This window comes from Girardinichthys multiradiatus, chromosome 9, assembly GCF_021462225.1.
Source record: "Girardinichthys multiradiatus isolate DD_20200921_A chromosome 9, DD_fGirMul_XY1, whole genome shotgun sequence".
Classification (NCBI taxonomy): Eukaryota; Metazoa; Chordata; class Actinopteri; order Cyprinodontiformes; family Goodeidae; genus Girardinichthys; species Girardinichthys multiradiatus.
This window is the reverse complement of record NC_061802.1, coordinates 47,008,513-47,034,260: the sequence shown is the minus strand read 5'-3', so window position 1 is coordinate 47,034,260 and position 25,748 is coordinate 47,008,513. Positions and strand designations below refer to the sequence as shown.

At 42.8% G+C, this 25,748-nt stretch overlaps 1 protein-coding gene across 6 annotated transcripts in view; it reads right to left on the bottom strand.

Moving 5' to 3' along the window:
- Positions 1-1,097: 1,097 nt before the first annotated feature.
- The window catches only part of LOC124873822 (leucine-rich repeat-containing protein 24-like), a 36,802-nt gene continuing 12,151 nt past the window's right edge, over positions 1,098-25,748 (bottom strand). The window contains exons 2-8 of one of the 6 annotated variants that reach the window (XM_047374802.1): positions 24,866-25,050; positions 24,687-24,776; positions 23,838-24,029; positions 11,760-11,928; positions 9,875-10,137; positions 6,193-6,750; positions 1,098-2,059 (exon numbers count right to left, since the gene is read on the bottom strand). In XM_047374802.1, the coding sequence (XP_047230758.1) occupies positions 1,655-2,059; positions 6,193-6,750; positions 9,875-10,137; positions 11,760-11,928; positions 23,838-24,029; positions 24,687-24,776; positions 24,866-25,033 (1,845 nt within the window). In that variant the 5' untranslated portion in view covers positions 25,034-25,050 and the 3' untranslated portion in view covers positions 1,098-1,654. Of the gene's footprint in view, positions 2,063-6,192; positions 6,751-9,874; positions 10,138-11,759; positions 11,946-12,353; positions 12,389-16,690; positions 17,830-23,837; positions 24,030-24,686; positions 24,777-24,865; positions 25,051-25,748 lie in introns of those variants that run through there. The other 5 variants (XM_047374800.1, XM_047374805.1, XM_047374801.1 and 2 more) reach the window with 5 other exon arrangements.

Genomic DNA, 25,748 nt, shown 5'->3' with positions numbered 1-25,748 from the left:
ATTATACCAACCTTTAACTTATCTATTTTCTCCTTTAATTAAACCTTTAGAGTGTGAAGTTTGCATATACCTACACCAATATATTTTTGATAAAAACATCTTTGAAAATCAACCAGAAAAATGAGTTCATTTGCCAGATACAGTCATCTCAATCTATTTTACTGCTATAGAAAAACCTTTGTATAAAAGCATCAGAAAAAATGGTTATTGGTTTAAACAGGATATAATGATTCTGAAAAATAAAGACATTTTGTGATGCACAGTTAAATGATTTAATGTTCCTGTTCTGCTGGGAAAGTTTGTTGTTCTGATTAGAAGCTGATTAGTTGTGATTGGTTCTATTATTATTCTATGTTAAGTGTTAGCATAGTTTGCTTCAAAAATGTATTACAATTAGTTTAAAACAAAAATTACAATGGCCCAAGCAGAATGCTTCAATCTGCTGGGCAGCTGCATCCAAGCCAGACATCAAGTGCAGTGGAAAGTGTCAGCTGGTGCAAAGCATGCCACCACTGACTCTAGAGCAGTGGACGGACATTCTCTGGAGTGACGAATAGCGCTTTTCCATCTGACAATCTGATGGATGAGTCTGGGTTTGGCAGTCGCCAGGAGACTGGTACTTGTCTGGCAAGCTTAGCTGTAGATCAATTTTTGTATGCTACAGTATCAAATGTGTAGAAATAATGTTGGAGCATCATTTACTGAAACTCGTTTATCTTCATACGCTGCAGAAACACAATAATGTGAGAGACTCACGGATCTGCAAGTTTAAGAGTTCCTTTAAGTAAATTTAGGGACTCATCTTTAGGCTTTTATTTACATCATTTGTGTCCTAAAACACAAATGGCACTTTTTGAACAAAGTTTTGAAACATAACTTTTTCTTTATCCAAAAACCACTGAAATCGCCATATTTTAATCCATACATTATTCATTCTAACTGTGTTGCAGAGGCCAACTCTTTGATTAAAATGCAGTCATCCTGAACAAGCTGGACCTAAAATCTGTAAGAGGAAAGAAGAACTCAAGAACCCTGTTTTTGTTGTAGTCCAAAACATGACACCAAGCTAAAATGATGATTGTGGCAAGAGATGGGAATAGATTTTGAATCTTTAATCTGTGATAACATATCTCTGTGCTATTACCAATAATACAAAACTCTAGTTTTGCATACCTGATCTAACTGTACATCCTTCAAGTGTCTCAACAAAAATCATGTACAGTTAATAACAGGTTGAACAACCACACATGGTTTCCTAAAAGCTTAACTGGAGCAATGTTTTTTTCAGCTTGGCAAACGTGTCAACAGCTTCTTCTCACACTTATAGTGTGGTCCTTCTGATGTCTTGGCCATGTGCACCTCCATATAGATGAGGGCAGACCCTCACCAAACCAGGTCTTTAGTAGTATTTAACCCAACAGCCTATCTGAGCACTCAGGATGCACAGTTTGCATTACAATTACGCTCATTTAAGGTTTACTTGTTTTCAGGTTGTAAGCTTTATCTTGTTCAGTTTTATTAGGTTCTGTTCTGGGTGAGACTTGTATTAAGGAACCCCTCAGCAGGGATCTGTACCTTTATCACTCATCGGTACATGAGTGGGACCATGAGGTTTTTCAGGTAAGATGAAAACAGTCTGTACCTCTGCAGTCCTTCAGCAGTGGATCTCATAAGCTATCTGAGATTCCATAAACACCCCTGTGTGGTTAAGAAACATTCCTTCAGCCTCTGACATGATCATAGGCTCTGCTTCCCCTCCTTCCCCTGCCATTCTTCTCATGGTTCGGATGTCAATCTCCTGCTGCTCCTGTTTGTTCTGAGAAACACTGGGATTACTAGTATTGCCTGGCCCAATGGAAAGGGTTTGGCTGGAGGTGTCAGATGGTGCGTGGCAATCCAGATTTGTGGTGGAGATAGCTGTGGTTGGAGCAGGGGGAAGCACAGGCTTGGCTCTGTTCAGTACATACATTTCATGGCCTTGCTCATCACGGTACTCTTCTAGCTGGGCAAAGGTGGTGGGGCCATCAGAGTAGTCATTCACGTACAGGACGCTCTCCTCCTGCTGGTTAAAATTCACCTTGATCACTTTTGGGGTACAGAAATAATGGAAAACTTGAAAGGTTCACACTTGTCAAATATGCTGTTGTATACATTGTCTATACAGGTTAATTCATATTAACATCTAAATGAGAAAATAGCTGTGTTGGTACCAGGCATTGATATATTTATTTTTTTCAGCCTCAAAACCATTAGAGGCTAATGTTTTTTTAATGTACCATCTGTATTGTGATCTGCTATAAACAGGCAACGTACTATTGTAGTTACTACACTAAAAACGCACCCTACATCATACAAAGCAGAAAATATTTTTAAAGAGGAAAACAGACATGTTTAAACGTTAATAATTCTGTGCAGACAGGATACATTACATGTACAGGTACTTCTCAAAAAATTACAAAAAAGGGAAACTCGTAGATTCATTATACATAGAGTGAAATATTTCAAGCCTTTATAGCTTGTAATTTTGATGATTATGACTAACAGATAATGGAAACCCAAAATTCAGTGTCTCAGAAAGTTTAAATATTTTGGAAAAGGTAAATATTGGAATCTCATGGCTTCACAGCCTCAGCTAATGAAGTCAAAATCCCTGCAAATGTTTCCTGAGCCTCTAAATGGTCTCTCACTCTGAGTCAGTTGGCTACACAATTATGGGGAAGACTGCTGACTAGACAGATGTCCAGAAGACAGTCACTGACCACCTCCACAAGGAGGGTAGGCCACAAAAAGTCATTGCTGAAGAAGCTGGTTGTTCAGAGTGCTGTTTTCAAGTCTATTCATAGAAGGTTGAGTGGCAGGAAAAAGTGTGGTAGGAAAATGTGCCGCGGCAACAGGTAGATCCGCAGCCTTGACAGGATTGTCAAGCAAATTCCATTCAAGAATTTGTGGACGCTTCACAAGACGTGGACTGAGGCTGGAGTCGTCTACGTTGGAGCCATGTTGAGGTTCAGTGTAAAGTATTCACATTCAGTGATGATTTGGGGTGCCATGTCATCTGCTGGTGTTGGTCCACTGTGTTTTCTGAGGTAAGCAGTCATCGCAGCTACCTACCAGGACCTTTTAGAGCTCTTCATCCTTCCTTCTCCTGACAAGCTTTATGGAGATGCTGATTTAATTTTCCAGCAGTTGTTGGCACCTGCTCACACTGCCAAAGGTACCAGCTGGTTCAGTGACCATGGTGTTACTGTGCTTGATTGACCAGAAAACTGGCCTAACCTAAACCCCATAGAGGATCTAAGGAGGAGTGTATTGAGGAAGACGAGAGACACCAGATCCCACTATGCAGATGACCTGAAGGCTGCTATCAAAGCAAGCTGGTCTTCTATTACACCTCAGCAGAACCAGAGGCTGATCACCTCCATGTAACGCTGCATTGATGCTGTAATTCATGCAGAATGAAACCCAACCAAGTATTGAGTGCATAGAAATGAACATTCTTTCAGAAGTCTGACAATTCTGTTTAAAATATAATTTTCTATTGATCTTTGTAATATTCTGATTTTCTGAGACACTGAATTTTAGGTTTAAATTTTCTGTAAGGCACAATCATCAAAATTACAAGAAATAAAGGTTTCAAATATTTTACTCTATATGTAATGAAAGGTGTGAGTATGACTTTCTCTTTCTGAAATGAGAGATAAAAAATATTGAACTTTTCACGATATTCTGATTTTTTATGTACCTGTAAGTGCTGCTCTGGTTATTACACTAAGGTTTAGTGAATATACATCCAGATAAATGGACAGAGTTTCCACTAAAGGATGTTTTATTGAAACTTTAAAATGTTGATTAATAATGGACTTGTGTCTGTACTTGTCCTGTTAGATCTCAGTGCTGCATTTGATACAGTCGACCATAATATTCTCTTAGAAAGGCTGGAATATTCTGTAGGGATCAGGGGAACAGCGCTAGGCTGGTTTAAATCTTATCTGTCTGACAGATTCCAGTTTGTTCATGTAAATGATAAATCATCTTTAAACTCCAGGGTTAACTGTGGAGTACCACAGGGTTCAGTACTTGGGCCAATTCTCTGTACTATATATATGCTTCCAATAGATAAAATTATCAGGCAGCATAGAATACATTTTCACTGTTACGCTGATGATACTCAGCTTTACTTATCCATAAATCCTGATGAGCCCAACCAGTTAGTTAGACAACAAGCATGTCTTGAAGACATAAAGACTTGGATGACTTTAAATTTTCTGCTTCTAAATTCAGACAAGACAGAAGTTGTCGTCTTTGGACCAGAATCTTTGAAAAAGAAACTGTTTAGTCAATCAATTAATGTGGATGGCATTAAATTGACCTCTGTTAATAAAGTAAAACACTTTGGTGTTATTTTTGACCAGAACATGTTATTTCAATCCGACATTAAACAGGTTTCTAGAATTTAATTATTTCACCTCTGCAATACTGCCAAAATTAGAAATATTCTATCCAAACGTGACACTGAAAAACTAGTCCGTGCATTTGTTACTTCAAGGCTGGACTATTGTAATTCGTTACTATCAGGATGTCCACAAAATGCAGTTAAAAGCCTTCAGCTGATTCAAAATGCTGCAGCAAGAGTTCTGATGACAATTGAAAAGAGAGATCATATTTCTCCTACTTTATCTTCCTTTCCTTGGTTCCCTGTTAAATCCAGAATAGAATAAAAAATCCTCCTCACATATAAAGCCCTTAAAGGTTTATGTACTTTACTTGGAATCTGTATGATTCGATTGAATTGACTTTGTAAAATGCCTTAAGACAACGTGTTATAAATTGGCGCTATATAAATAAACAGAATTGTATTTCATTAATAATCAGGGTCCATCATACATCAGAGATCTGATTGTTCCATATATACACCTGTCTACTTTTAAGGCTAGGCTTAAAACTTTCCTTTTTGATAAAGCTTATAGTTAGAGTGGCTTAGCTTATCCTGAGCTATCTCTGTAGTTATGCTGCTATAGGTTTAGGCTCCTGGAGGATATAATGACCACTTTCACTCTCTCTGCTACATTCTCAAACTCCTCTCCAAATTTGCTGTGATTTCAGCTTTTATCTTTTAATGTTCTCTCTCTATTTTTTTCTCTTCATAGAAACTACATGTGGCCAGGCTCTGTGTTTAGCTGTGATGCCCTCATGCAGGGTAACTGACTGGACTGCAGCTGCCAAACTCTTAATGTTCTTCTTCTACTGCTGATCCCCCTGTCTTTCATTGTTTAACCATGTCTCTCCTAGACATAGCTACTGGGTGAGCTTCTACTTTGACTAACTATGTGCTCTCTTTCATACTCTAGACTTGAAAACTGGCTCAGAGTTCATCTGCTTAGCTGTCTTTCTCTCCTAGATGAAGCCTCTAAAGGAACTCCTACTGCAATTATTCTTTACTTTTTTTTGGCTTGACTTATGTCGTGATGTGGTGCTATATAAACAAACTGAATGGAGTTGAAACTGTATTAATTTATTTGGCCTTTGCCCAGTTTCTAATATGTATGGAGGATGTAGATAATAAAGAAAAAGTAAACCAGCTATAGTCAGAATGTGAAGAGCAGCAAATCTAGAAAGAGCAGCTTAAAACAGTGTAGTAATTCTGGTCCTACTCATATGCCTGCACTGTTCATTATACCAACCTTTAACTTATCTCTTTTCTCCTTTAATTAAACCTTTAGAGTGTGAAGTTTGCATATACCTACACCAATATATTTTTGATAAAAACATCTTTGAAAATCAACCAGAAAAATGAGTTCATTTGCCAGATACAGTCATCTCAATCTATTTTACTGCTATAGAAAAACCTTTGTATAAAAGCATCAGAAAAAATGGTTATTGGTTTAAACAGGATATAATGATTCTGAAAAATAAAGACATTTTGTGATGCACAGTTAAATGATTTAATGTTCCTGTTCTGCTGGGAAAGTTTGTTGTTCTGATTAGAAGCTGATTAGTTGTGATTGGTTCTATTATTATTCTATGTTAAGTGTTAGCATAGTTTGCTTCAAAAAGTGTATTACAATTAGTTTAAAACAAAAATTACAACGGCCCAAGCAGAATGCTTCAATCTGCTGGGCAGGTCAGAGAATAAACAAATATATTTTTTTTTTATTTCAAATGTGCCGTTTCATTTAATCAGACATTATGCACCTTTTCAGCACCATCGGCGTCCTTGTCTTGCTGGTAATGTCGGCTGTAGATCATGGCAACCAGCAGCAGAGCAGTCAACGCCAGCAGCGAGATGCCCACGGCAATGGCAGTCTGAGTTGCAGCTCCCAGAGCACTGAAGGCCATGCTGCCTACAGCATAGAGGGGCTCCCGGCTTACATCAGAACCCAAAACTGGACCGTGACTTCTCAGCCGGGGCCAAGTTGGGGAGTATGGCGAGGAAACCTGAGACCACGAGGCCCAAATTGAGGAAGAAGAGGATGAGTTGATGGCAAGTTGAAAGGTCACCCTAGCTACACCTCCTGCATTCCAGGCCTCACATTCATAAAAACCTGCATGTGCCACAGTCACATTACTGAGAAACAGCATGCCACTGCCAGTGTCGGGGTCAAAGTACTCGCCGGCAGCCTTCTGCAGGCTGAGTCTGTCTTCAGACGGCCCTTCTGATACTCCTACTTCACCTCCTCCAGCAGCCAGCTCCTGAACCAGACCCCTGGGAGAGTCCACTATTTGACTTTGGGATGCTTTCTTCCAAGTCACCTGCAAACATATGGAGGCTTTTATGCTGAATGCTCTTGCTGAGCAGAAGTACTTTTAACATACCTTACTAGCAAAAAAAATCCAAACTACAGGCATGATTTGTGCCATTTAATCTAGGGTCTGCTCAGTGTATGATGCTTTACAGAGTCACAGGTTTCTGGAAACTGTCAGGGATGTTAATCACATTATCCTTTTTAGATTGGTACTTTTCTTTCCTATAGAAAGTACTCCTGGATCAGTGCTTCTGTGTTCTTTTTCTGTCTCTGGTCTGTTCTCTCAAACCCCCAGTCAGTGGTGGCAGATGCCCGCTTACCCTGAGCCTGGTTCTGCTGGAGGTTTCTTCCTGTTAAAAGGGAGTTTTTCCTCTCCACTGTTGCTACATGCATGCTCAGTATGAGGGATTGCTGCAAAGTCAACGCCAGTGACTGTCCACTGTCTCTACATGCTCATCCGGGAGGAGGGAATGCTACAAGTCACTGACTGGATGCAATCTGCTGGGTTTCCTTAGATAGAAAAACGTTTTATCCAATTTGAATAAATAACTGAATTTGACTGCACTGTTTGATAGTTAGGTTTAATTGGAACGTTTGTACCTGACTTGAAATCTGTATGATTGGATTGAATTGACTGTGTAAAGTGCCTTGAGACGAGAAGGAAGAGCTGCTCCAGTGTTTATAAGTGCACACTGAGTTAACACCTGAGCAAAACCTGAGTTAATATGTGCCCAGGGTCTGTAGTTCCAGGCAGTTACAGAACCATCAGACAGTCAGAACAGTGACTGAAGGTCAGCAGACAGAGGATCCATTAGACACCATTTGATGAACTTTGACAGACGTTGTTAAGGTTGATTGTGGGTCTGCATGAGGCCAGGTGGACACGTTGTGCAGTTGCCCCGATGCTGGAACCAATGGATGTGTGATACAATTGCACACTTTCTTTTATAAAGCACTGTGTTAAGAAACAGCTCTGTGTGGGATGCCAAGCACAGATGGTCTCTAGTTCTTGGAATACAGCACAATGATCCTCCCTTAGCGAAGTCTGGGGTGAGTGACTGAAACCGTAATGACCCTCTTTTACCCACTTCAACTCAGCCCCAGCCAATCCACATAGTGACCTATCAAACTCCAGCAAGGGCTGTTAATGCTGCCAGATGTCTTTACAATGCACCCTCTGTGGATTACCTTCTCTCAGACAATCTACAGGTCCTTCTCAAAATATTAGCATATTGTGATAAAGTTAATTATTTTCCATAATGTAATGATGAAAATTTAACATTCATATATTTTAGATTCATTGCACACTAACTGAAATATTTCAGGTCTTTTATTGTCTTAATACGGATGATTTTGGCATACAGCTCATGAAAACCCAAAATTCCTATCTCACAAAATTAGCATATCATTAAAAGGGTCTCTAAACGAGCTATGAACCTAATCATCTGAATCAACGAGTTAACTCTAAACACCTGCAAAAGATTCCTGAGGCCTTTAAAACTCCCAGCCTGGTTCATCACTCAAAACCCCAATCATGGGTAAGACTGCCGAACTGACTGCTGTCCAGAAGGCCACTATTGACACCCTCAAGCAAGAGGGTAAGACACAGAAAGAAATTTCAGAACGAATAGGCTGTTCCCAGAGTGCTGTATCAAGGCACCTCAGTGGGAAGTCTGTGGGAAGGAAAAAGTGTGGCAGAAAACGCTGCACAACGAGAAGAGGTGACCGGACCCTGAGGAAGATTGTGGAGAAGGGCCGATTCCAGACCTTGGGGGACCTGCAGAAGCAGTGGACTGAGTCTGGAGTAGAAACATCCAGAGCCACCGTGCACAGGCGTGTGCAGGAAATGGGCTACAGGTGCCGCATTCCCCAGGTCAAGCCACTTTTGAACCAGAAACAGCGGCAGAAGCGCCTGACCTGGGCTACAGAGAAGCAGCACTGGACTGTTGCTCAGTGGTCCAAAGTACTTTTTTCGGATGAAAGCAAATTCTGCATGTCATTCGGAAATCAAGGTGCCAGAGTCTGGAGGAAGACTGGGGAGAAGGAAATGCCAAAATGCCAGAAGTCCAGTGTCAAGTACCCACAGTCAGTGATGGTCTGGGGTGCCGTGTCAGCTGCTGGTGTTGGTCCACTGTGTTTTATCAAGGGCAGGGTCAATATATTAATCAATATTAAGACAATAAAAGACCTGAAATATTTCAGTTAGTGTGCAATGAATCTAAAATATATGAATGTTAAATTTTCATCATGACATTATGGAAAATAATGAACTTTATCACAATATGCTAATATTTTGAGAAGGACCTGTATATGTACAATTATTTATTGTAGATTATTTCTACGTTTTTTTAAGTCTATATTTTGTTTAGTTTTTTTCATTGGTTGCATTGTTTGGTGATCCAAACTTAAATGACAGAAATAAAGTGGATTAAATTAGAAGGTGATCCAGCTGAGTAAGTGGGGGGCCACAGCTAAATGTAGAGATCCTGTACATCACGCATGCTTTTTCTGAAGCATTTCTGCTGTTCCCATCACAATAGATCATTACAGTCTAAACATGAATACCTACAACTAGCTGCAACTAGTTCAACTAGTTCACTTAAACTAGAAATAGTTTGTACATATGGACATGATTCTGATTTCTGCTGCAACACTGCCTGAAGTACTATGACTGCACCTCTGATGCCTCCACCTATGCCCTTCTAAAGCTTCATAGACCAAAAGACCAAATGATCCCTGACAGGATCATTCCCTCTGCATACCTTACTGGCTTGGATCAGTGAGTGTGTATCAAAATCTAGTTATAAAAATAAATAATTCCTGTTATAAAATTTGTAACTGTCTTCACTAACCACCTAAACACAACAGCCTTGGATGACAGACCATAGTGGTGTGAAGCAGAGGGGGTTTATCTACTTAATCTTCTCTCTCAGCTTCCCCTAACCACGTTTATCATAATAACAAATTGACCATATTTGAAATGCCCTTTTCTGATATCTTTGCACTTTATTAAGAGGTATAGATGCAAACAAATCTCTGATTGATGTATTACAGCTACTAGACATGTTTGAATGTTGAAAAAAAAATGAGTGGAATGCTATGGAATGCTTGTGAACCTTAAGTAGCCTTACTTGTGGCCTAGGATAGCCAGAGGCATGGCAGGACACCCTGAGGCTCTCTCCCAGATGGACTGCCAACCTTCTTGGTTCGAGCTGAACTACTGGAGGGATACACACCAAGCTGTTGAGTGGGACTTCCATGAGGCTGAGACGGGAAAGACGTGGAGGCTCATTGCAGACCAGCCGACGTTCCGCAAAGCTGAGCAGACGCTGACCAGCCTCATCAATCCAGCTCCTCAACCAGTGGAGAGCACAGTCACAGCGCCATGGATTATCTACCTCAAAGGAGCACAGGAAACTAATGACTGTGAACTATAAGACTTCCTAATTGGGTCTATAGTTCTAAATGTTAAGGAATGGGCTCTGGCAAAAAGTTCCTAAGTAATCAAATTGCTTTACTTGTCTGTTGGTATGCCATGTCAGAGTTCACATACAGACACATCTGCCTGGCAAAATAAAGACTGCACTCATACAGCAGATAAAATTGGTATTAAACCTGTCAACACATTTCATGTTTAAATAATTCTAATAGGGCCACTGACATGAAATTCACACCAGATCTTAACAACAACCCAGGTAATCCACACATTTAAAGAAATCGAAGCAAATTAGTTCATAAATAAACCTTTGTGTGATAAAATGGAATGGCACAGAGAAGAAGTACTGATTAAAAGAATAGGCAAAAAGGCACAGAAATCCAAGAAAGCAGCTGAAATCTGTCAGTATTTAGAAAGCATCCCTGTTACTATATGCAAAGTAATATCAGCTGGTTCAATATTAACTGATGGCCTATAAAAAGGTTCCTTGTTACCAAAGTATAGCAGAGTGGTACGATTGAAAAAGGAAACACAGAAAAATATTTTACTATTGCAAAGACTACTAAACACAATGGTTGCAGCTGGATTTCTAAACTTTAGAATGTTACAGCGAACGCCGTTGGAGACATTATTCAGAAGTGGAAAGAACAGAATTTTACCATAAACCAGCAGTGCTGGTGGTGGGTGACCCATGTATGGAGGCCTTATTCCTCGAGGCAGGCTGTCGCGGGTTAAATTCTGGCCCCTACTCTCTCCACCCTAGTTCCTGTCAACTTATTTTTCAAAAATAAAGCCCCCTAGTGCCTAAAAAAATACCTTTGAAAAAACAGTGTTGTCCAACAGCCAACAAGAGAGCTTCAGAAAGAGAGGGATATAGAGTTTTTCCCATGAAAACACTGTTGGGTCCATTTTGAGCACTGGCATTCGGTTAACTGCAAGTTAACCGAATGCCAGTCACCAGATCTAAATATTATTGAGCCACTTTGGGGTGTTTTGGAGGAGCGAGTCAGGAAATGTTTTCCTCCACCAGTATCACGTAGTGACCTGGCCACTATCCTGCAAGAAGAATGGCTTAAAATCCCTCTGACCACTGTGCAGGACTTGTATATGCCATTCCCAAGACGAATTGACGCTGTATTGACCACAAAAGGAGGCCCTACACCATACTAATAAATTATTGTGGTCTAAAACCAGGTGTTTCAATTTCATTGTCCAACCCCTGTATGTTACTGCCAGACTTCATATAACTAAAGGAAAGATGAATGGAAAATTTCCACAGACATTTTTGATAAGAATCTGAAGAGGAAATTTGTATGGACATACTGTGGGGAGAACAAGTATTTGATACTCTGTCGAGTTTGCAGGTTTTCCCACTTTCAAAGCATGTAGAAGTCTAATTTTTATCATAGGTACTCTTGAACTGTGATTGACTGAATCTGAAACAAAAATCCAGAAAATCACATTGTGTGATTTTAAAGTAATTAATTTGCATTTCTGACCCATTCATCCACACAAAGTATTCTGTAAGTGTGTTTAATACTTATTTTACCCCCTGTATGTTTGTAATGGTGTAATCTCACCTGTGATACGCAGCACCTGCAGGCTAACCAGAGGCCGCAGTGACGTAGGACCAATGGTGTGGAGATTATTCCTGCTGAGGTCCAGCAAAGCCAGAGAGGTCAAACCAACCAAAGCCTGGTCTGCTATCATTTCTATGCTGTTCTGCTGCAAGTGGAGCTCCTGCAGACGCTGGAGATATATGCAGACTTTATATGAGGAACAGGAAAAAGAAGGTTCTGTGTTAACATAACCATTATGCAATCATTTCAAATCAATGAATTTCATCTGACTTTATTTACTTATAGTGTTCTATAATGCTTTTAGAAAACTACACAATCACTGGTTGTGTAGTTTGTGTTGTTGTAACAAGATGATGGTTAACATCAGATTGTTACAACACATTTAACAGGTTGCTGCTTCTAAAAGCAGACAAAATATGCTGCAACTCTTTTTAGTGGGCTGTTTATCCCACTTAAAATATGTTAATGTTATATATATAGCAATATCACAACCATAATACCCATAAGGCTATTTTATTTAGCAACAGTAGGAATAACTGTTGCTTTTCTGTTTTAAATAAAATATCCGGGTTTTATTCCTGTGTGTTAACAAACCTAAAGGTTGCGTGCCTAGCCCAGACCCAGCCATCCTGATGGAGAAGATTTGGAAAAGTTAGAAACATCTGACAGAGTTTCTCGCTGATTCTCTTAACCTCTTAAACTCACAGCGTTTTAGAAACAAGTTCCTGCCTAAAAAATACACAGCAAACTAAATCAACAATTGGTCCACAGTTATAAGGTCTAAATGCAAATGTTTGGTACCTGTACAAAGGTAAGACATAAAAGAATATTTTAACAGTGGAACCACTTGCAACTGTTACTATGTCTGATATATTTGTGAATAAACAAAGAAAATATCTTTTTTTGGCCATGACAAACTTTTTTTTCTAAATAAACAGTGCAAAAACTATGAAGATCCTTGCAAAAACCCAGGAAAAGCCTCAGATTTTATGAATCCACATCTTGACCGCAGCCACCATTATGCAAGGGCAAGAGGGGGCAATGCCCCCTCAAAAATACCTTGCCCCTAACCCTCAAATAAATTCTTAATCACACAAGCCCCCGACTTGCAGCTCTCTCCTCCTACACTTGGCCCTCATGTAGTGGTACACTGGAGGGGAAACCACAACCGTGGCCACACTCTTAGACGGGTAATGTCAGAAGATGTTTGGTGCAAAATTAATCACAATGTTTAATATTATAGGGCGGCTAAAAACACAGCTTCTGGCCAGATGTTTGTTTTTAAAAAAGGTCTGGACAGGGTGGATTTTGGCACGACACCTGCTGAAAAACGCTTAAATTTGCTTTCAATCAGCATCCATGCATGACTGTGTAACACATTGCCTACATGTTTTGTACTCATAAAATCCAGCTGTTGACTGATGTTTGTCAGGTTTGATAAAGAGACACAGAGGGAGATATACAACCAAACAGACAAATTAGACAATTTCACTTAATTATTGTGTTGGTAAAGTCTGAAGAAGAAAAGAAAAAGCATGACCACAACCATTTTTCTGAATGTCTAGTAGCCTAACACTTAAAATAAAGTGTTGATAATAGAAACATCCAGTGTTTTATAATTACAGCATGCTGGTCAAACTCTGTTCTGTGTAAGTAAACGTCACTTTAACTCTAGTTAACATTACAGGCTAATATATGTCGAAGGCTAAATATAATGCTTTATGATATAGAGCAGCAAACAAAAGATGATGAATAAATAGGAAAATGTTACTTAGCAGTCTGTTTGATTATATTAGCATAATAATAGAGCCAATGTTAACATTAACTACCTAAAGCAGGTTTGTGATTTGAAATGAAAGGTGGTTCTTAAGTTGGGCTCCATGAAAGTGTGGTGAGTTATATTGATTTTGGTAATGGTTTATTATTAGTGTAATGCTTTAACTCTGTCAGAAAACAGTCAAATAATGTTCACTGTTTTTCTCACCTGATTCAGTATCTGTTTTGATTACGATGTATACCAGAACATTGATTTATTTCATTTACACATTTTGCAGCATAGTGCCAAGAACAATTTGGCAATGGGTGCCCTTTCTTTGGCTTGAACACCTGCCTCCAAAAATGATCCCAATAGGATCTGGTGGCACCATGTTCTTTAAAATCATGAAGCTGCGTTGAGATTTGTGTATTACAACGAGCTTTGGAGTCATCCTCTGGGACAGCGGCAATCCACCATTTTAGCTTTCTGGATTTATTTTTTATTTTCCCCCTTCAGCATGACGCTGTCTCTTAACATCAAGTCAAAGCTTAACAAAGTAAAGGTTGCACCTTAGTGTATATTAGATGAACTCTTACAGCATTTTGGGCGTTTACAATTGACCAATATAATTTGAGATGTTTAGGTTTTTACTTTTCTGCCCCATGATGACAACTATTTTGATAAAGTTTTCCCATGAATTATTTCTAAAAACCCTCCAAATGTTTCAGCCCATCATGTTCAGAAGAAGCCCAACTGGTGGGAAACCAGTCTAGCCTGGCAAATTGCCACAGCACTACACAGTTTACGCCAAAGAAAACACTAATCAAAAACAATAAACATGCCGGAGCATAATGTGTACGCATGATGATGCCCTCTTCAAATTTCTGTCTGCTCCCTCAGATTTGTACGCCTAGAACCGGCCTTCATCTTGTCAATAACTGCAGCACATTTGGACTGAATCAGCTGAAGCATATTTGTTCCACAAAGGTTTTAGTGGGCAGTGTGCTAGATGGAGCTGGCATTTTGGCACAATTTAGTCAAATGTGAAATGAATCAGTCCCACACAAACAGCCATGCAGCCTCTTTGTTCTGGAGAAGGGGTGGGTGATTGTTGTTCACTCTTGTGTAGGACACACAACATAAAGTGGCTTGTAAAAGTATACATACCTCTTGAACTTTTCCACCTATTGTCACATTACAACCACAAACATAAATATATTTTATTAGAATTGTATGTGAAAGACCAACACAAAGTGGTATACAATGTGAAGTGGAACGTAAATTATACATGATTTATTTTTTTCTTTACAAATAAAAAACTGAAAAGAGCATTGTGCAAAAGTATTCAGCCCCCCCGAGCCAATACTTTGTGGAACCACCTTTTGCTGCAATTGCAGCTGCAAGTCTTTTAGGATGTGTCTACTAGCTTTGTACATCTAGTTGCTGAAACTTTTGCCCATTCTTCTTTGCAAAACAGCTCAAGCTCAGCCAGATTAGATGGAGTGTTTGTGAACAGCAGTTTTCAGATCTTGCCACAGATTCTCGATTGGGTTTAGGTCTGGACTTTGACTGGGCCATTCTAACACATGAATGTTTTGTTTTAAACCATTCCATTGTAGCCCAGGCTTTATGTTTAGGACCGTTGTCCTGCTGGAAGGTGAACCTCCACCCCAGTCTTAAGTCTCTTACAGAGTCCGACAGGTTTTCTTCCAGGTTGCCCTGGATTTGGCTCCATCCATCATCCCATAGAAACTGACCACCTTCCCTGCCCCTGCTGAAGAGAAGCTCCCACAGAGCATGATGCTGCCACCACCATATTTGACAGTGGGGATGGTGTGTTCAGAGTGATGTGCAGTGTCAGTTCTCTGCCACACAGCGTTTTGCATTTTGGCCAAAAAGTTCCATTTTGGTCTCATCTGACCAAAGCACCTTCTTCCACATGTTTGCTGTGTCCCCAACATGGTTGCTGGCAAACTGCCAACAGGACTTCTTATGATTTTCTTTTTACAATGGCTTTCTTCTTGCCACTCTTTCATTAGGCCACATTTGTGTAGTGAACGACTAGTAGTTGTCCTTTGGAATGACTCCCCCACCTGAGCTGTGGATCTCTGCAGTTCATCCAGAGTCACCATGGGTCTTTTGACTACATCTCTGATCAGTGCTCTCCTTGTTCAGCCTGTCAGTTTAGGTGGATGGCCTTGTCTTGGTTTCCAGTTGTGCCATACTCTTTCCAATTCTGTATGATGGATTGAACAGTGCTCCATGAGATGTTCAAAGCTTGATAAATCTTTTTATAGCCAAAGCCTGCTTTAAACCTCTTCACAACGTTATCCCTGACCTGTCTGGTGTGTTCCTTGGACTTCATGATGCTGTTTTCTCCCCAACATTCTCTTAACCAACCTCTGAGGCCATCACAGAGCAGCTGTATTAGATTACACACAGGTGGACTCTATTTAGTCATTAGTAATCATCAGGAAACGTCTGAAGGCAATTAGTTGCACTCAGAGTAAAGGGGTTGAATACTTTTGCACAATGCCTTTTTCAGTTTTTTATGTGTAAACAATGCTTTAAATCATGTATAATTTTCGTTCCACTTCACAATTGTATACAACTTTGTGTTGGTCTTTCACATAAAATTCCAATAAAATATATCTCTGTTTGTGGTTGTAATCTGACAATATGTGGCAAAGTTCAAGGGGTATGAATACTTTCTCAAGCCACTGTATGTCCAACACAAGAGTGATTACATGCGTAAAATAACTAAAACATTGTTGAAATAGCAGACATGTAACGTAAATCTGCTGGATATAAGAAGTAACACCGTAACGTTTCCATGAACAAGCTCCCCCCCCTCCAAAGCTAATTTTCATCATCCTCTTTCCTCATCCTAATCGATGCAACTGTCCGATCAATATTCCATTTCGATGTCACTGGACCGTGAAATATCGTCCAAAACCTTCGAACTTGTAATTTTCTCCACTATCAGATACTCCACTATAAAAGTAACTAGTTAACAGGAAAAGTAACTATTGGGTTACTTTTTTTAAATTTAAATATGTCTACGAATTTAGTTTTTTTTCCAAGGTTTCACAAGCCAGAGGCATTAAGTGGAAACATGGGTTACAGGCCAGTATGAACTTTTCTGGAACTTTCAAAATAAATCACATTAACTTACTTCCAGCTCAACCCAGGCAGAGGAGGAGTCAGAGCTGGAATCTTTGACCCAAAGACACCTTTCCCCCTCTGCTCGGTCTCATTCCGGCCATAGACAGCGGCTAATGGGGGACCAGAGCACGTGTCAGATGGAAGCCTTAAAATTCGCATGCAAATAAGGCTTCTACTTCAAAGAGTCCTTGGATCCAAAAGTGACTACGATCATGCCAATCATATGCAACAAAGTTAAGTAATGATTTGCTGTTTCAGTACCCGGTATAAATTCATAAAAAGCATGTAATAAGACAAGCATTGGTTGACTTTTTGCTGAGACCTCCAGATGCAGCTCTAATTGAAGTGGATTTACCCCCATGGCCTGGAAAAGAAGGCACCGGAACCGCAGCATCGCATGCCTTTCTGCGTGCATGTCCAGGTGGCGAGAGCTACCCCACTGAAGTAGCTGCAACGTGCTGTTGTCCTACAGTTCAGCCAGGCTAGCTAAACACCTAAACCCTAATACCCTTACAGCTACTGAGATTAGCTGCAACGCTAGTCCCTTTCAGTCCACAAATGGATGACCAGACAGTTTTGCTTCTCCACTCGTCGCCCGGGAAACCCTGTCTCCAGCACGGTTCACGTAAGAGGTGGTGTTTGGGCAAAGAACACCGCTATCCAGTTTAGAATGAAATGCTCTAAATAATGCTTGTTTAATAATGTTTGTTTTTTATTTGTGCTGAGAAAACCCTTGCCTTACTGTTATGCTGTGTGGTGGGGGGCAGGATGCAGCGGGGGTGCTTGGAGCGGGGCCGTGTGTGTGTAGCTTGCGCTGTGTGGGTGTCTTCGTCTGCTTTTCGAAGATGGAGCTCATTTGTGGGGGTGTGCCCCTGTGGGGAGGGGACTCATGGTGTTTGGGTTCGGGGGCATGTGTTTGGTATCTGTGTCCCGGTTGGGGGTCGCTCGTGTTCAGGCAGTGCCGGCACTAGTCTGGGCTGGTGCTGGGGCAGTCTGCCTGTCTCCACCCCGGAATGAAGGGGCCTTCTCCTGGGCCCAGGGGCCTGGTTGCCCCTCTGGGGTATCGGCACCTGGACCTGGGAGTATAGAGTATGTATGGGGAGTGTGAGTGAGTGTACGACGTCCATTGTTGTTTGTCTTTACGTTGGGTGAGTGGGTGTGAGGGTTTTTATGTGTACGCATGAGGGTGGGAATATGCGATTGTGACTGTGTGTGCCTGTTTTTATGCCAGGTTGGGTCTTGGGCTGCTCCCTCTTCTGGATCAGTTTAGGCCATCAAATGTGGGGCCTATTTCCTCCCCGCCACACTCCCTGCCTGTGGCTGATTTCTCTCTCCCCTGGTGTACTTGTGGTTCTCAGTTCCAAGGGCTGGGTGCTTTGTGTGTGCCGGCTCACTCCCGATGGCTGCTTGCCGGGGCCTGGGCCCCTGGGCTCTGTCGGGCTTCTGCTTGCCGAGTGATGTGTCCCACGGTCTCGGGGTCCATGGCTGGATCTGCTCCGGCGGGGCCTATGGGCCGTGGTTCTCCTGGGGTTCCCGTGCTCTGGGGGGCCATTGGATGTCTGTAACTCGGATCTCCTCCGTGTCTGTCTCGGTTTCAGGGGGGCAGATCTGTGGCTCCTCACACTCGCTGTTGCATATTTTTATGGAGAAACCTTGTATACACAACCGAGCTCACACTTAAACCCACAGGTCTTTAAATTCAGGTGTTAACAGCTACACAGATGTTCTATATTGAGCCGCAGTTACCACTAAATACATCTTGCACTCATACGTACCGTGCACTTTTTTGTAGCAATGCTGTTATTATGTACAGTATGTTTCTGCGGGTGTAGAAGCAATCTTGTAGGGCATTATCGTGTAATCTCTTCGTCCTTCTTTCTCTCCTCCATTCTTTTCTCCTTCTCTCCCTTTTTCCTTTTTGCCCCACCTCTCTCTTTCATGCTTCTTATTTTTTTCCTTTTTGTTTCTGTCTACGTGTCCGTAACAATTGAGATAATACCAATGCAGTTTCTAATAAAGTTTCTCTTATAAATATAAATCTGTTGGGTTTCTTCTTGGCACTCTGACAACAATTGTGAGTGCTACTCGGTGTAAAAAAAAAAAAAAAAAAGAAAACTCAGCTGAGTGCTAGCTGACTAGCTGCTCAACTAATGATGTGTTTTGTGTTGTATTTTTTTAAGTTAGGACAAACTTTATCGGCCATAAAGCACCGTCAACGCTTATGCATTTTGATCCTTTTATTGATGGTAATTTAAAGATACATGTGACTTTTCTTAGCTTTCGACTTTCTTTTCTTAGCTTCAACCACTAACGGCTAAAGTAATACGTGACGTCACCAAGTTAAGAATAATTTATCCAGAAAGGTCGTTAGTTTCTAATCTAGAAAAATGTTTCCCAAAAATATTATTTTACTAAATGTGATAGCTAATCAAACACCATTAAGACTCATTTATGCAGAAAGGTTTGGTTCTTATTCAAAATAATATTTCCTTAAATATTATTTTAATATTTCCTTATTAAATCCGTATTAAATAAAGGCAACTAAAAAAAACACCATTGAGAATAAGTCATCCAGAAGATTGGTTTTATTCAGCAAATCATGCTTTAAAATCTTAATTAATTAAAATAATGTTTTATCTGATCTTGCATTGTGAATGGCTGTTTTGAAGGTATACCAATTATTGCCCTTCCTTGAACCGTCACCTTAACGTGGTGGAGGGGTTTGAGTGCTCAAATGATCCTAGAGGCTATGTTGTCTGGGGCCTAAATGCCCCTGGTAGGGTCTCCCATGGCAAACAGGCTCTAGGTGATGGGTCAGACAAAGAATGGTTCAAGAACCCCTCATGAAGAACAAAATATTGAGGCACGTGACGTCGCCCGGTACGGCGGAGCCGGGGTCCCACCCTGGAGCCAGGCCTGGGGTCGGGACTCGTCGGAGAGCGCCTGGTGGCCGGGTTTCTCCTCGCGGGACCCGGCCGGGCCAAGCCCGAACGAGAGACGCGAGGCCATCCTCCAGTGGGCCCACCACCTGCAGGGGGAACCGTGAGGGACCGGTGCAAAGAGGATTGGGTAGCGGACGAAGGTGGAGACCTCAGCGGCCCGATCCCCGGATGCTTAGGCTGGCTCTAGGGACGTGGAATGTCACCTCGCTGGGGGGGAAGGAGCCTGAGCTTGTGCGGGAGGTCGAGAGATATTGACTAGAAATAGTCGGGCTCGCCTCCACGCACAGCGTGGGCTCTGGAACCCATCTCCTTGAGAGGGGTTGGACTCTCTTCTACTCTGGAGTGGCCCACGGGGAGAGGCGGCGGGCTGGTGTGGGTTTGCTTGTTGCCCCCCAGCTCAGCCGTCTCGTGTTGGGGTTTACCCCAGTGGATGAGAGGGTCGTATCCCTGCGCCTTCGGGTTGGGGAGAGGTCTCTGACTATCATTTCAGCCTACAGGCCGAGTGGTAGTGCGGAGTACCCGGCCTCCCCGATCTGAATCCGAGTGGTGTTTTGTTATTGGACTTCTGTGCTAGTCACGGATTGTCCATAACGAACACCATGTTCAAACATAAGGGTGTCCATCAGTGCACTTGGCACCAGGACGCCCTAGGCAGACTTTGTTGTCGTATCATCAGACCTTCGGCCGCATGTTTTGGACACTCGGGTGAAGAGAGGGGCTGAGCTGTCCACTGATCATCACCTGGTGGTGAGTTGGATCCGCTGGAGGAGGAGAAAGCCAGGCAGACTTGGCAGGCCCAAGCGCATAGTGAGGGTCTGCTGGGAACGCCTGGCGGAGCCCTCGGCCAGGGTTGTATTCAACTCCCACCTCCGGGAGAGCTTCGACCAGATCCCGGGGGATGTTGGAGACATAGAGTCCGAGTGGACCATGTTCTCCACATCTATTGTCGATGCTGCTGCCCATAGCTGTGGCCGTAAGGTCTGCGGTGCCTGTCGTGGCGGCAATCCCAGAACCCGGTGGTGGACACTGGCAGTAAGGGATGCTGTTTAGCTGAAGAAGGAGTCCTATCGGCTGTGGTTGGCTTGTGGGACTCCTGAGGCGGCTGACGGGTACCGTGAGGCCAAGCGTGCTGCGGCCCGGTCTGTGGCAGAGGCAAAAACTCGGGCCTGGGAAGAGTTCGGTGAGGCCATGGAAAAGGACTACCAGTTGGCCTCGAAGCGATTCTGGCAAACCGTCCGGCGCCTCAGGAGGGGGAAGCAGTGCTTTGCCAACACTGTTTATAGTGGGGGCGGGAGACTGCTGACCTCGACTGAGGACATTATCGGGCGGTGGAAGGAGTACTTCGAGGATCTCCTCAATCCTGCCACCACGCATTCCGTGGTGGAAACAGAGGCTGGGGACTCGGGGTTGGACTCTTTCATCACCCAGGCTGAAGTCACCGAGGTGGTTAAAAAGCTCCGCGGTGGCAAGGCTTCGGAGGTGGATGAGATCTGCCCTGAGTACCTCAAGTCTCTGGATGTTGTAGGGCTGTCATGGTTGACACGCCTCTTCAACATTGCGTGGCGGTCGGGGACAGTGCCTCTGGACTGGCAGACTGGGGTGGTGGTTCCCCTTTATAAGAAGGGGGACCGGAGGGTGCGTTCCAACTACAGGGGGATCACACTCCTCAGCCTCCCTGGTAAGGCCTACGCCAGGGTATTGGAGAGGGGAGTCCGACCGATAGTCGAACCTCGGCTTCAGGAGGAACAGTGTGGTTTTCGTCCCGGCCGTGGAACACTGGACCAGCTCTATACCCTCTACAGGGTGCTCGAGGGTTCATGGGAGTTTGCCCAACCGGTTCACATGTGTTTTGTGGACCTGGAGAAAGCATTCGACTGTGTCCCTCGTGATGCCCTGTGGGGGGTGCTCCAGGAGTATGGAATCGGGGGCCCTTTATTAGGGGCCATCCGGTCCCTGTACGAGCGGAGCAGGAATTTGGTCCGCATTGCCGGCACTAAGTCGGACCTGTTCCCAGTGCATGTTGGACTCCGGCAGGGCTGCCCTTTGTCGCCGGTCCTGTTCATAACTTTTATGGACAGGATTTCTAGATGCAGCCAAGGGCCGGAGGGGGTCTGGTTTGGGGACCAGTGGATTTTGTCTCTTCTTTTTGCGGATGACGTGGTCCTGCTGGCCCCCTCTAGCCAAGACCTACAGCATGCGCTGTGGCGGTTCGCAGCCGAGTGTGAAGCAGCTGGGATGAGGATCAGCTCCTCCAAGTCCGAGGCCATGGTACTCGACCGGAAAAGGGTGGCTTGTCCTCTTCAGGTTGGAGGGGAGTTCCTGCCTCAAGTGGAGGAGTTTAAGTATCTCGGGGTCTTGTTCACGAGTGAGGGAAGAATGGAGCGGGAGATCGACAGACGGATCGGTGCGGCTGCCACAGTAATGGGGGCGCTGTGCCGGTCCATTGTGGTGAAGAGAGAGCTGAGCCGAAAAGCAAAGCTCTCAATTTACTGGTCGGTCTATGTTCCTACCCTCACCTATGGCCATGAACTTTGGGTCATGACCGAAAGAACGAGATCACGGATACAAGCGGCTGAAATGAGCTTCCTCCGTAGGGTGGCCGGGCACTCCCTTAGAGATAGGGTGAGGAGCTCGGCCATCCGGGAGGGGCTCAGAGTAGAGCCGCTGCTCCTCCACATCGAGAGGAGCCAGTTGAGGTGGCTCGGGCATCTATACCGGATGCCTCCTGGACGCCTTCCTCGGGAGGTGTTCCAGGCACGTCCCACCGGGAGGAGGCCCAGGGGACGGCCCAGGACACGCTGGAGGGACTATGTCTCTCGGCTGGCCTGGGAACGCCTTGGGCTCCCCCTGGAGGAACTGGAGGAGGTGTCTGGAGAGAGGGACGTCTGGGCGTCTCTGCTGAGTCTGCTGCCCCCGCGACCCGGTCCTGGATAAGCGGAAGACGACGAATGAACGAACGAACCAATTATTGCCCAAGTCAGTTCCAAGACTAACTTAACTTCATTTTGAGATTCTTCAAGATAATCCTTGGTTCTTAAAAATAAATAACATTGAATGTTAATGTTGCATCACTTTATTGGTCATGGTTTATAACCATCTTTGATTCACTTGTTCATATTGTACATAGTCAGTCCTTCTTATTCTTTCATTGTTTGGTAGTTTAGTTGGATTGTTCTAGTTTAGTAAAGAGTTTGTTGTTTGAAATATGTTTGACTTTGAGTTGACTTATTTTTGTTAATACATTCTTGTACTTTAAGAAATTGTGTGAATTCATTCCATGTGTGTACAGAGTTTTGCTATTCAGTAATGCCAGAGCTTGGCTCATCCCTTTCACTATTGTCCTAATACTACTGTCTTATTGGGCTGGTATTCACTTAACAGACCAAATTATTATTTAATGAAATATTAAAATATTAATATTAAATATAAAACAATATATTCATAATAATAATCACAACAAGTTTTACATTGAACTTTTAATATTTACTTCACATGTAGGTTCTTGCATTTTACCTCAAGGAGAATAAAGTAGTGTCTGTACTTTAACACAATCTTTCCCTCCAGACCCACCATTGTCGCAGTTTACATCTGCTAGTTTGTCTGAGCAGGGCTCACTGTGTATGTTTGTGGTTGGTGTGTAAACTGAACACTGCCTCTGATTGGCTTACAGTTAAAGTTTACTCTACCTTAGCCAATCATCATCACTTATGCGATTGTGTCGACGCTCACTTCTCCCTTCACCAAAGAAAAAAAGCTTAGATCCTGTGGCTGTGAACAGATGACAAGGGCTTCAATGAGTAGCTTTAGTTTATAACCCGACCCATTTAATTGTCGGTAACGGTAATGGTGTTGTAACGCTGAAAAAAGTAATTTGCTTAATTACTCTTTACTGAAAAAAGTAAAATGGTTTATTTTAACGTCGTTATTACCATCACTGGCAATAACACGATACTGGAAGTTAATGGAATCAGAGCTCATGCTATAGGGGCCTGTAAATTTACGCAGGCGTTTCACATCTGATACGCATGCAAATTACGTGACCGGCCCCCGCTGGGCTTAAAAGAGTTGATTCAGCACATACGTACAAGTTCTCAATGGAGATCTCCACAGTTTTCTTCTGCGTCTGAGAAATACTGGATGTATGATGGGAAAAAACTGCTGAAATACCTATTATGTAGCTAAATGAAGGCTTCGGTGTGTTCTGATATGTTTTACTTGTAAACCCTTGAAGGTGTAGTCCAGCAGGCGTGTGATGTCATTTCCTGACAGGTACAGTATGCGGAGCTGTTCGAGCCCCTGAAGCATGCTAGGTGTCAGCAGATGGATCCGGTTCCCATTCAGTGCGAGCTCCAACAGCTGGCTCTGGTCATGAAAAGAGCCAGGCTCCACACCTGAGATGCTGTTGTTCTGGAGGAGGGACAGAAAACGAAACTAAAATTATTTATATCTGATCTTTGGTCAAATCAGGCCCAGCAGCTGACTGATGTGGAATAATCAAGCAGCTGTCTGTGGGAATATTTTGAAGGTAAGATTTCTTCTGGCAGAAAGTTGTCATAAACAGTGTCGTTGGGATATTGGGGTTTCTCTGCACTCTGTAGCTCACTCTACCCACTGGTCACCATACTGGATTTTACTGTATGGGTTTATAACAATAACCTAATTTAGATCTGATGTGCTGCCAATCAGCTGTTGGAGGTTTGTCTACAGTATAGTTTTACTGGTGGTGGAGTAGGTAGCACTATTGCCTTGTAGCAAGAATATCCCAAGTTTGCATGTTCTCTCTGTGCATGCATGTGTTTTCTCTTGGTACGCCACCTTGTTCCTACATTCCAAAAACATGACCGTTAGGTTAATTGGTTACTCTTTGCATGGTCATTTGTCCTGTCATGGACTGGCAACCTGTCAGATTACACTCTGGTCTTGATCAGCAATGCCGTAGCTCAGCATAGAATGAGAAATGTCACAATCATCTCAAGCGAAAGTCCTGAATTAGAACAGCAATATAAAATCTGTCTAACCCTTAAGCAGGAATGTCAGTGGAGTTTAAATATGTGAGCATGTTACCTGCAGGTACAGATAATGAAGGTGCTTTAGCAGAGTGAGGTCCACTCGACGAATCTGACTGATCACATTGTCCTGGAGGAAGATGGTCTGCTTACAAAAAGAAAAAGCCCAATAAAACATGATGGTGAAGGATTTTCCAAAACTATAAACAAACTGTGCCAAACAGAGAGGAAAACTACCTGGGTGGAAGGAGGAACGAGTCTGGGGATGTCCCTCAGGTCAGTGGAGCCACACTCCACAGTAAGGCTGTAGCAACGACAGCCTGCAGGACAGGGAGGAGACACACCCACCAAAGTGTGTGGGGACAGGAGCAGGAGGGAGAAGAGAAGCCCGAACCCCACAGCCATAACATCGAGAAGCAGGACTAAGGAAGAGGTGAGAGCAGTGACTTAGTTGTTTCAGTATATAATTTATTTTTTGGAACATATTAATACCATAATTATTTCTTCTGAGGTATTTTAGTTACTGAGCAATAAATATGAGTACCAAATAAAAATGAATCCTTTTCAACATCTCATCTCAAATGATCACAAATGAAGAAAATACTCTGCACATAAAATCAGAAAACTACAATCATGACAAAAAGCAAGATTCCATAAATCTTTAGACAGATATGGGGAAAACTATTGCTGCTTTCATAGGATTTAAGAGGGAAAGTAGCAGCCTGGTGCTACTGATCAATAAGATATTATTAACTGATCATCATCCGTGTGAGTGCCTCTATAAAACCAGGAGTGTGAGCAGTTTGCTGATCTGGATCATCCAGGTGTGTTCTAACACAATGACGAGAAGGAAAACAACAGTAATGAGTTCAAAGAAGCAACTGTTGCTGCCTGTCACTATCTGAAGTCCATCAGAAAGCTGCCAATCTCCTCAGGTGTGTACGTCCCTGCAGATTTAACCCAAGGTCAAAGCTTGAAGCTCGGAGAAATAACCAGACCCCAGGAGCTCCGTCTTATTCTTTATGGGCCTCAGTTAAGGTTCATGATGTGACCATCGCAACAAATGCAGCTTGTTTAAAAGGGTTGCACTGTTCAATGGTTAGGATTAATTGGAATGTAT